The following is a 12,552-nucleotide window of genomic DNA, read 5'->3' on the forward strand; positions in this document are numbered from 1 at the left end:
TGAGACCATCAACTTAGCAGTGAGTGAAATTCCCAGCAACATAAGCTTCATCACTACTTAGTACCTTCAGGACTGCTGTTCTGCAAAGAAGATTGGGCAAACATTCCTCCACAGTGATGTGAAATCCAAATTACATTACATTACATTATTGGCATTTGACAGTAATTAAGCGGGCAATGTGAATGAAATGATATATTTTTTTAAATGTGTTATGCGTTTACACAGGTCTTTTTGGCTCATTAGTTAGCTATGTTTTTAATATACAGAAGATTAAATGGAAACAGAATGCTCTTTCATTCTCCCGCTTCTTGTTATGCACACATCCCTGTCCTTTATAGGCCAGTATTTGAGCCTGGAATGTGCTGAGACACCTTGGAGTCTGACATGTCAAATATTATCAAACCCTTATGCGTGAACCATTTCTTTTATCACATGTAGAACACATTTCACCAAAAACAGTATTAATGTTATATATTTTTTGTACGAGTAAAGGTTGACCTATGGTAGTCACCTTGGTGTAAGCCAGTTTAGTGAATGCCCGTTTTGCCTCAGTAGGCTCCAAGAATTCCACGATAGCAGTCAGGCCAGAGGGGGGGAGGAGGACACGGCCCAGGGAACCATGGGGTGAGAATAGGGCCTCTAGCTCAGAGACCTGAACACCTGCCGGAAGGTTCTTCACCAGCAGGACCGAGGTACTCCGGGGACCTGAAGCCTGGGATAGACACAGTATACAAGAGCTCATTGCCTTAGTAATGTGGCACTCCAATATTTTAAATATTTATATGAATACAAATGTTTACTTGCATAGAAATGGTGTGCGCTCATTTCAACCGTTGATTTAAGGCGCAGATATAAAGCATTCAGTAACTACATTCCGGACAAATTTTATGCATGTGTAAATAAAAATGGCATTTTTAATTTTTTAATGGGATTATTTTACTGGAGGAAATGCATCTGAAAGTGACATCAAGCTAGTAGGTTAACAAGATTGATGCATTCTATGCTGTGTTGGTTTTTAGTTTACGCTATTTTATTCAAAAAGATCCCCCATCAGCCAGGTGTGAATCCTCCAACAAGCGATTCACCAGTTGAATAACCACTCATATTAACATATTTGTTCATTTTTTAAAGGAGCACTGTCATGCTTTTTTCAGTTGAGCCTATTTGGATGAAATACTTAAATTAGGTATCTAGGCATCTCTAAAATCACTGTCAGTGTAGACATTTCCTAAATATGGGGCAAAAATTCTCTGAGGTCCCTGAGGCAACTAGGACGCTGACCTACTGGCCTGTTCTTTGGCCAGTTTTATTCTTTCCTTGGGGATGAGCTATGTGTTCTGTCACCGTCAAATCATTTAAACACGCCAACAATGTTAGAAATAATGCAGGAAAAAAAAATAATAAAATAAATTTTTTTATGACCAAAAAGACATTTTAAAAAATTGGATGGGAAAATTGGAATGTGTGCGCACGTGTGCGTGCAACAGTTGCCAATGCTTCAGTACACAGTACGACACATATGCCCAATGCCGCATGGATCTCTCTCGACAACATGTTCACCATGACTGTTTCAGTGGCTGGAACACACAACCAATATATTCAACCAATTACTGTCATAATGTGAGCAAATACATCATGGGCTTTGGACCAAACCAATGGGTGATTTAACAGTGCAATAACAGCTGTCATGAATAGATGAGATACACCTGGCATGTATGCCTGGCATTAAACAGGTCCTCATTGAAGCAGACCGTATCAATGGTGCTTTTTCCAGGAGAGAAAAGGATGAGGCCAACAAAAGAAATACAAATAAGATTCCTGGAGATCCACTGGTTTCAGATGAAGAACTAGGTTCACATATCCATTACTTCTCACGCATACCTGACTGAAGGAGTCTAGGCAGATGTGGTTGTCCAGCAGAAACTGCCGAGTCTCCTGGATGATCTGGGTCTCACCAAGAGCCATCCGTACAGCCAAACTTCCCTGAGATTCCTGAAGGAAAACATTCACGCAGAAAAACTTGAAAGGTAGTAGATTATGGCTTCTCCACAGCGATGTGAAAGACTGACATCAAATTAAAGGAAGTGTTTGGTTGTAATTATTGCTGCTGAAAGTGGTGAAACCAGTTATTAAAATTTACCGTATGTACTTCTGTGTTGGGACATCATAAAAATATGCTAATTTGCTTCAGCACGGCCCATCTTGTAGCCGGAACAAATCCAAGCACTTGGCACAGACTGCATTCAGTTTGTTGCAGCCAGCCAGTCAGAGCAGAGGATCACTGATATTAATGAGCCTTAAGGAGTCATTAAAACAGCCTGTTCTTGGTAAAGCTCACTAGAGAGGCACTAGAGAATGGACATTTAAAGAGAGAGATAGTTTATGGTACTTAAAAACTAAACAAAGGACTTAAGGATAGAGGATATAAAATAAAACACTGGAAAGGTGTACAATATGGGACCTTTAAGGGTTTGTGCGAAGGCAAAGGGCACTCACATGGTCAAGCACATGGCTCTTCGTGGTGTTGTATTTTTCAGCAATTGCATCAGCAACTGCATTAGCGCCCAGAAATAGTGTGTTCCAATTGTGTGAGCTGGAAGGGCCCAGACAGCATACAGATTATAATGAAGCCCAATAACTAACATGACTACAATGCAACTCATATTTGTAGATACAGTGTGATATACACTCAGTGAGCAGCTTTAGGTATTTTTGTTATTATATATATTTTTTTTACTTAAGTCTTCTGCGGCTATAGCCAAGGTGTTCAGAGATGCGTAGTTATTTGCATCACTGTCACCTTCTTGTTAGCCTTCGACCAGTCTGGCCCATCTCCTCAGACCTCCAACATTAACAACACATTTCTGCCCATAGTACTGCTGCTCACTGGATTTTTTTTATTAATTTTTTTTCACACCAAGTAAACTTGAGACATTTCTGCATGAAAATCCTCGGAGATCACCAAACACAGAAATAAACAAACCAGCCTGTCTGGCACCAACAATGATGCCAAGGTCGAAATCATTGCGATCACAGTTCTTCCCCATTCTGATGGTTGATGTGAACATTAACTGAAGCTCCTGACCCATATCTGCATGATTTTATGCACTGCACTGCTGCCACACGATTGGCTGATTAGATCATTGCATGAATAAGTAGGTGCACAGGCGGTCCTAATAAGTGCTCACAGAGTGTATATACAAATACCAGTCTAAATAATAAAAAAAGACTGAACAGAGGCTGTCAAAACTGTCAGGCAGTGTGAAAGAATCCTTAATGTTCACATTGGTCCTCCACAATTGCATGTGCAAGCAGGCTGCAAGTGCTCCGTTTGTTTCACGGTGACATTGAACAGTGAAGTGTAAAGGGGGTGGCACACCTGGTACTGCATGCCTTCATCTTGGCATCTTTCTGCTTCTTGTAGGAAGAGGAGCCTGGGGCAGAAGAGCTCTGATCAGACTTCTCCTTCTTCACTGTGGACGGCAGGATGTGCAGCATACGCCCCTGGGAACAGGTACAGCAATGTGTGTTCAATAAAAGGGCTCCAAATTCCCAAAACTGCAATTTGTGAATCTACAGTCTTGGCTGTATGTTCACACATCCTGTACTGTAAACTCTTCACATTTTAATTGTATTCAGAATCTGCGATTTATATCTACTGATAATAAAGGACATGGCTGTCTCATGGGCATTTCCAGCAGTGCTTAATTGTAGTACCTGGAAGATGTGCCCATCGAGGTCAGCTAGTGCCGTCACAGCATGTTCTGGGATCATGTAGGTGATGAAGGCAAAGCCTTTGGGCTTCTTGGTCAAGCTGTCAATGGGAAAATGTACCTCTGACAAAGGACCTACGAAACACAGGGGGAGGCAAGTTGGTGAGTATTCAATATGCTAGTGACATAGAATGCTGTACAGTTGGGACATCGGACTCCAGTCATGGAATGCCAAAGTGCTTGTTTTCAGAGCGTTACAGCACTTAAACAATTAAGTTAGTAATGGTGCGATTCCAACACACATTACCCAATATGGATGTAAAAACCGGCAAATTAAAGGGGACAGTCTGCACCTCAACCTCACATTCATTCTTTCATTTGAAATCCCACGTGCTGGACGACAGAGCTAAAAGAGCACAAATTATACCAACTGTCCAAATACATACGGCATGGAAAGCAATATATCACACTTGCAGTATACTTGCACCTGTGGACAAGTTTTTATAATTCTGTGCAAACCCACCCACTGTTTTTAGCTGTCATTAATTTAACAGAATTCTTTTTGCCGTTTGAGATACAGCCATCTTTCCGATCTGTACCAGAACCTACATCATATATACTGGGTAAGCCTTCTTGAAGATGAACGTTAGTCAGTAAGGGGCAAAGCAGACAATCTTCCCAAACTCAATTGTCAGTTGTCTTGACGTAACTGAGATTGTTAGGCAACCGAGCTATAGCGTCCCAGGGTATCAGTTAAAGGTTGCCACAACTGTCTTTCAAACTGTCAGTTTCATAGGCTTTGACATTGAGGTGCACAATGAATGCGGAAGATACTTAAGCAAATACTTAAGTAAACATGATTTCAAATAAACCATCTCTTGGGAGACGCACCATGCTTAGTGAAAATGTCAGTCAATTCCTGCTCATTGCAGGTGTAGGGGAGGTTCCTGATAAAGAGTCGGCCAGACTCAGATAGGTCTTCCTCCTCTTCATCCTCTTTCAGGTCCCGGTGGAATGTTTGTGCCATGGTGTCCTGCTTCTTCACAGGAGCCCCTTTCCTGTCGCTGTTGACACCACTGTCTTGGAACACTTCAATATAACGGCCCCCTATTGGACAAAAGCAATCAGTGAATGGCCCAATTGCTGCCAACCCCTATAGCAAACAAGACTCTTGGATTGTTAATCTGGGTTAACAAAGTTTGCACTAATTCGCATGACTCCATGACTGACTTGCCCCATCTCCATTCATGTAAGGTTATAGATAATGGTTCTTATATCGCTGTATAGGTCTTCATCACGTCTATATGTTACAAATATTACGTTCACTCCAGAATGAAAGGTAACATTGTTATGAGTGATTATCTTCTTGAAATCTGATTTGCCAAAAATATTTTCAAATGGATTACTTTTTCAACCAAGTTAGGGTAATGTCAACACCATCTTCAGAGAATTGGATTTTCTAATTAAAAATTTTCATCAATTAATTTCATTCATTTATACCAATTGTTCTCATTTTCCATAAGACTAGTCTTGTCCTGATGAGGAACACAGGACAGGAACCACCAACCTATATAGTCCTTATTCTTTTGTAGGGCCTTATTCACCTCCTCCTGAGAACGCAAGTCCACAAACACATATCCTGAAAAAGAGAGGTTATTCTTCAGAATGTATTTAAGAAGATTAAAAAAATAAAAAAATTAAAAAAAATAAAAACCCTTGAGATTTCATTGCCATTTCAAAGGGGGTTCTGATAGGAGCGTTTGCAAGTCTTTTGTTATAGTGCTGTAGACAACATATTTGGAAGGTGGAAATGTAGGTGATGGGGTGGAAACTCACCTGTCTTGTTGCCATGGGTATTCTTCACGATACGAATGGCCACAGGTTTCAGTGGTGTCATGAACTCGCGTACTTGTTGCTGAAAATAATTGCTGGTTAAAAGTACAAATCAATAATAATAATACATTTTATTTGAAGTGGCGCCTTTCTAGACACTCAAGGTCACCTTACATTGGGCAAAATACAAAATAAACATGGTAAAAACATGCAACATATCCAATTAAAAAGAATTTACAATGACCATACAATTCATATCAAACAAACAGACAGCAATCAGTCTCTAGGACCACAAATAAGCTACTGAAATAACATAACATGTTTAGTTTTTTGTAGAAATCCATGATTTATCAGAAAAACATTACGTTGGTTCCTTAAAAAAGGAGTAGTCCTTCTGTTGTCCTCCCACTTACCTCCTTGACATTGAACGGAGCTCCTCTAAGCTTCACTGTGAAATCAGTGGTAGGCTCCGTCTGTACAGAAGAGAAAAATAAGAACATTCATCAAATTTGCATCATTGGAGGCCATTATGGTAAAAAGAAATTAGTGGGTCATTGTGTGAAATCAACCAAACTATGATCATATATTCATGATATATTCAAGAACATCCCAAACAATAGCCTCATTGGATTTGTCATTCTGGAGGCATTGGCTCTTAAAAAAGGGGGGATGGTACCGTAAAAGTCACTTGATTAGAAATTGTGGTTGGGGTCAATTTCGGAGAATTATATCTTTGGCATTAAAGCAGGGGAAAACCTGACAACTTGTCGTCTGACAGAATTTTCTGTTTATTTTCATAATAAAGCTCAGACAAAAAGTGATGCTTACCTACACATTTCAATTTGTTGCCTGAGTAATAAACTAATTTCCCCATTCAGTATTAAGCAATAATCCACAAAAGGCAGTGTTCAACCCCTGGAGTTATTGCTTTTGCTGTGGTATAGTCACTGTACCATGGCTATTAACCAATCAGATTGCAAGATCTTTCCAGCTCATTTTATAATAAGATATCCACTGACATACATATCAAAGAGCAGATGGTGAGGCAAACGGTGGTTGACTGCCAATTGCCAAGGATCAGTTGGATTACATTACATTTCTCTAATCTTATATTGCAACTAAAATGAACAATGTCATTACATTTTTTTAGTATTATCAAAACTAACCTCTTGCTTGGATGTTTTGCTGTGTTTCTCCTCTTTATTGTCATCAGGTTTATCACCATCACCAGATTTTCCATCTCCTTCCATGCTCTCTCCTGATGTTCCCACCACCTTGGAGCGCAGGTAATCCATATCTGACAGGCCAGTCTTCAGAGCCTCCTTTGTAGACGCTGTTGTGGAAGTACAGGGGATTTCACACAGTACAGAACATCAGAATGAATGGCAGTTAGCTGGCAAGTAAGAAATTAACCAACAATACCAGTGCCTGAATCTCAACAATATTGAAGGACCAGTAAGACTATATCTACAGCAGAAGTTAAATTAATTACAGGTGTCAGTAGGGTTGGGTATCATTTGGATTTTATCGATTCCGGTTCTGCTCATCAGTTCTGATTCTTAACGGTTCCTGGTTCCAATTCCAATATGCTTAAAAAAGTTTTTACAACCAAGGGTATCGTTTCATTAAAATAATTATAAACAAAGAAAACCATTATGCATGTAAATACTTAAACAGCTCCTCATTGCTAATATAAATGTGCACATTTCATCAATATACATATTATAAATATACTGGTAGGGTAATCACAATACATGGACTGTCAAGAGAAAAGTTACAAAGATGTATTGCTGTATGGATATTGAGCACAGGCCTTGCACATACTTTGCCCATCCGCCTCATCCTCTTCTTCCTCATCTGGACTCATGTCTGCAGAGTGGTCCGAGTCAAAGTTGAGGTAGTCCTCGATGATTTCTTTATTCTTTGTCTTTTTTTTCCTCTGGTCTTCCCTGTTACTGCTGAGATCTGCTCCTTCATTTAGTGTATCATTGACCCATGTGGGAACCTGGGTGCGGTTCTGGTGAACAGTGACAAACTCCTGGAAGCCTTCATCTTGTTCCAACTGTGGGGGTAATTTGAAGACTATGGTTCACATTTTCAGTTGCAACCACTTTAACATATGACATCTCGAGTCAAACATCAATGCAGAATTCTCAATTCTGAGATTTACCTCTCCAAGAAGAGTGGGAACATCTTTCTTTTTATTCTTCTTGTCCTGGGAAAGCAAAGATGAAAATATAAGTGAAATAAGTCGACAAGAGAAAACAGGTGAAATCCCCCTAAGCTGTGTTGTCTTTATAGCAGGGCAACATTGCTAAAAGTCCCACTAAAACAGGATTCTGTCAGAAGGTGGTGCATTCTAAAATGCAAGTATATTGATTGTGATCAATTCAGTTTAATGTTTTTTATCGATATGCAAAATTGTAACTACAGAAAGCACACAAGACATGGCATCTCCAACCACTGACAACATCAGCAACAGTGTCAACTGACAAGCTGCATTTACGCAGCATGACTTTCAGCTTTGACAGTAACAATGTAAACCAAGCGGGCACACCCTATCAGATGAACGTTGAACATTCGGGAAGAGCCAGGGCGAACAACACACATAGAAGAGCAAATTACCTGATACAGAATGTTGGGCACACAAACAAACTCCAACGTCACTACTATCATGTTACTCTTGCAGTGAACTCCGCATGAATGCTGCCGTCACCAAATCATTAACTTAGTCAAATAAAAATCTCCGTTTTGAATTGAGCAAAAATATCTGACTAAAATATCTTACTTGGTAAATGGTAACTAGCATTTTATATGGCACTTTTATCCAAAGGGCTTTGCAATTCACAAATTCATACACACTCATACACAAGTAGTGAAAGGCCGCCATGCAAGGCACCAATCAGCTTGTTGGAAGCAATTGGGGGTTAAGTATCTTTCTCAGGAACACTTTGACACACTCAGGGCAGGCAACAGAACCAGAAACCCTCGGACTGCCAGATAACTTTTCTTAACTCCTGAGTTGATGTCACCCCCACTTGTTATCTCAAAACCAGCTGAGCTGAAAGTCAGGAGTACTTTAAGGCCATACCATTTTTGATTCCTTCAGATTCTGTTTCTGATTGCCATCAGGCTTGGGTTGGTGGGTGTGTTTGCTCCAGGACTTGGCCTTAGTGGGGTCACCAAAGGACTTGCACCATTCCACCTGAATCAAAAAGTTAAAAATCATCACTCACAGACAACCAAACATATTGTCTGAGCTACTGTAATTTATTGTACTAAGGCATGCAAGAGAATAGGGCTTGGGCAAATGCTCTAATCCAACCAATTCTAAGAACCACCGACAAAACAAATGTTAACGAATTTGTACTTTGCCGGATATCTGACAATTTAAGAATGCAACATAAATCTTATTTCAATTGTTCTCCAAACCTAGTACATGGTACTTCAGTCCACCGCCAGCAAGCTTGCAAAAGCCTCTTTGTCAAGCCCCTTCTCCAAAAATTATCCCACTTGCATCACCTCAGTAATAAATTTAATAATAATTAAGTTGATTAAGTAATTGCCTCTAATTAAAGGAGTAATATGTAACCCAATACATTTTATTTTTGATACTGGTTCCTACACGCCATCACCCAGTATAGATGTGAATACAGTCGGCACTTTAACCTCACATTCATTGTTTTATTTCATATCCAATGAAGAGAAATTATGCCAACTGTCCAAATACATACAGACTGCACTGTATGATATATTAAATATATGATGAACAATTTTTAGTTAAGTCATACACCATGAAGAGAACTTTCACTTGAGGATAACCACTGAAATACAACTTTAAATCCCTGCAGATTTCTTAGTGGGCAGTCAAACTGGCAGCCCTACCTGAGCCAACAAGCAAGAAGAGATTATATTTAGTCATTTGAATCCAGTCCTGTAATCGCCCTCACCGTCACTCTGGAAGTATCCACAAAGCTCTTATTGAAATGTTTCATCGCTCTCTCTGCTTCTTCTTCCGTTCGAAAACCCACAAAGCCAAACTTGCGGAACTTTCCATCCTTGGTGAACTTCAGGCCACAATCAGTCACGGTTCCAAAGGCAGAGAACATTCCACGGAATCTCTCCTCCTTCATCTGCATATGAAAAACACCAATAGAATGTCCATGAACTGGCATGCTGAAGTCAATACATGACAAGTTAAAAAGGCAAAACTAGAATACTGACACTTAAAATACAATAATCCTAGGCAGTGTGTTCCCCAGCCACCAACTCCAACTAAATTGTTACATACCTGAAGCAGGCCAGCAGGACAATTTCTCCCTAAGCTGTTAAAAAAAACCCAAATGCCTGTCGGCTTGGACAAGAAGGAATTCTTTGTTGAAAATAAGAAATAAAGATTTCATCCTGGTTCAATTTTGTATGTTTTTTTATGAATAGACAAGCCTAAGAACCCTTTTCCTAAGAGTGAGCTGACTATTCTTTTAAAAAAACAAAAATGGAAAAAAGTACTGGCATAATATAAAATAGGAATTTAATAATTGTGAAAAATTATATAAAATGAATATGTTCATGTGCATAGACTTGAGAAACAATGTTGCAGTTCAAGCTGCTTTAGAGTCATTTTCTTGCTTTGGAACACCGTACCTGCCAATGTAAACCCAGCTGATTTCTGTAAATATCCATAATATCCTTCATCACATACAAAACTGTTGGGACAATTTCAATCATTCATCAAATATTAATGTTTATTTGAAAACCCAGGAATGACATTTCTTTTATGTCTTCCAGTAAAAAATAAAAAATAAAATAAATAACCAGTACAAATAACAAGCTCAAGCTATTTTTCCAATTTCTACCCACAGACAAATCTTTCCTCAAAATAGCCTCATTTGGCTTTAATTATAATAGTCTAGTCTATTCAATTATTCTGCGATGTGGGAGGTGGAGGGGTGGTTAAATTGACTGATCATATCTACTTAAGGTGTTTTTTCCCCAACTACAGGTTGGGGGGAAATACCACTGGCCTGTAGTGTCAGTGAACTGCACTAGCACTGAACTTGCCAAAAATATGGCAAAGAAAAAGTTAGCCTTAGCTGTGCGGACCCAAGTAAAAATATTTTGGCATGGTTATTCCCAGCAAGAAATTTGCAAAGAAGCTTAAGATTTCCAGGTGCAGTGTTCACTACACACTCAGAAGGAAGAAGGATAACATCAGACAAATATATTGTGTTTAGCAAAAGAAACCGTAAAACGGCCCCACAACTAGAGAAAAAACTGGATGCAACTAGAGAAAAAACTGTTTCCTTAACTACAGTGAAACAGCAGCAACTACAATCTGCTGGTCTTAAAGGATGCGTACCTTTTAGCAATCTTTGTTGGTCCGGTGTCATTTGATACCACTTTACAATAAGGTCACCGAATCGGCATTGACTAATATAGTTGTTAACATCAATTAATGACCTGCATGGAGCATGGAACTGGGTAGTTATCAAATACATTAACCAAGCTATTAGTTACATGACCATTAACAAATATAGGACACATTTATAATTAGTTAACCATAACTGTTTATATCAATATGAATTGGCATCAACTCAGGTAGTTGTGAACACAAATGAATGATGTACAACATGAACATAGCTGTATAGATTAGTTCATGGCAATTCACGTCACGTATATAAAATGTATTCATTTATTTATTTATTTTATTTATTGCACACTAGTATTGGCGGTCACAGCTGGTGAGTTCCGGCAATAATAAAAAAAAATTATTAAAATGAGCATTTTGAGCACTGCTGATGTTCGCCAGTAAGTAAGAAAGAAACGATGCTGTTGAGCTTTTCGAATCGTCGGCGGATTGATTACCACAAAATAAGCTAACCTTATGTTGATGGATAGATAGTAGGCTACTCTGGGTAAGTTGAAACAAACTTTATTTTTTTGGTCACTGCAAGTCGCTGTGTAAAATTTGTCAATTTAAGTTGAAACAAATTAACCTTTTTGGGTGAACTGCCCCTTTCCCCAGTCCCAGTCTTCGTTTTGGTACCAAATATTTGTAACGCACGCCAACATTTGGTTTGTGACAACAGCGTTACAGAAAATAGATTATGCACGTCTGAATGTTTTAATAACCAGGAAATTATTTTTGAGAGCGATATAAAAATATGAAGTTAAAAAAATGACCAATTAGAACACATATGGCTAAAACGGTAGCACACGCTTGAGTATGCCAAGCAAGCTCGTTAACGATAAGCAACCAGTAAACACACAAAATGTTAGTTTACAAATTTAGCTGTCGAGTGCACAAAAAACACACTCGGCTAGCTAGTTCGGTATCCACGTTTGTTCTTGTCTGTTGTTCATTTACATTTTCCGCTACGTTACTTCATCACTGGCAGTTATCATTAGTAAACGGCGCATCAAAATACTCACCCCGTTCGGGAGATTCTTAATGATTAAACGAGACATTTTCACTCATCAAATTTTTGTTCATTAACTCGTTAGAACCATGAGAAATTGAGAATAGTGATAAATGCTACACGTCAACATACAAGCATGGACGTATTACAAGGCCTCCATCTTTACGGTGATAACGCGTGGTGTTTACAGTCTAAAAGGGGCCCTTCTTTCTTCTTCGTCTAATGTCATTTCCGGCAGTTTAGGCGCAACACGGCACGTTACTGCCCTCCGCCATCGGGTAATTAAAGCACATACTCTTAAAGGGACATCAGGGATATATATTCCCTGTTGAAATCAATTATCTTTCACTCCACCCTCCTTCACTCCACTCCCCCGCTACCATTCCTCACCTCGAGCGATAGGATGTGGAGCTAAGAAGTGGAGTTAAGGAGTGGAGCAAAGGAGTGGCCGAAAATTGGGACAAGCTTTTCAGCTTCGCCGTCATATTCCACACATATTCCCATAGCCAATTAGAGATTGTACACATGGTCAGCCTATTTAAGGGCCCTGTGCAGTCCAAATCATAATTTTAAAATGCTTGTCTTAT

General features: G+C 39.2%; 1 protein-coding gene across 1 annotated transcript in view; it reads right to left on the bottom strand.

The window, feature by feature from the left end:
* Positions 1–12,241, bottom strand: part of rbm19 (RNA binding motif protein 19) — a 20,386-nt gene extending 8,145 nt beyond the window's left edge. Inside the window, exons 1-15 of the mRNA XM_061261404.1 lie at positions 11,979–12,241; positions 9,497–9,679; positions 8,638–8,751; positions 7,717–7,761; positions 7,371–7,608; positions 6,713–6,879; positions 5,960–6,019; positions 5,550–5,628; positions 5,281–5,352; positions 4,605–4,820; positions 3,718–3,848; positions 3,380–3,504; positions 2,497–2,593; positions 1,882–1,992; positions 418–712 (exon numbers count right to left, since the gene is read on the bottom strand). Of these exons, the coding sequence (XP_061117388.1) occupies positions 418–712; positions 1,882–1,992; positions 2,497–2,593; positions 3,380–3,504; positions 3,718–3,848; positions 4,605–4,820; positions 5,281–5,352; positions 5,550–5,628; positions 5,960–6,019; positions 6,713–6,879; positions 7,371–7,608; positions 7,717–7,761; positions 8,638–8,751; positions 9,497–9,679; positions 11,979–12,014 (1,969 nt within the window). The 5' untranslated portion in view covers positions 12,015–12,241. The remainder of the gene's footprint in view (positions 1–417; positions 713–1,881; positions 1,993–2,496; positions 2,594–3,379; positions 3,505–3,717; positions 3,849–4,604; positions 4,821–5,280; positions 5,353–5,549; positions 5,629–5,959; positions 6,020–6,712; positions 6,880–7,370; positions 7,609–7,716; positions 7,762–8,637; positions 8,752–9,496; positions 9,680–11,978) is intronic.
* Between the last annotated feature and the right edge of the window lie 311 nt (positions 12,242–12,552).

The sequence above is a fragment of the Conger conger genome, chromosome 11 (genome assembly GCF_963514075.1).
Source record: "Conger conger chromosome 11, fConCon1.1, whole genome shotgun sequence".
Classification (NCBI taxonomy): Eukaryota; Metazoa; Chordata; class Actinopteri; order Anguilliformes; family Congridae; genus Conger; species Conger conger.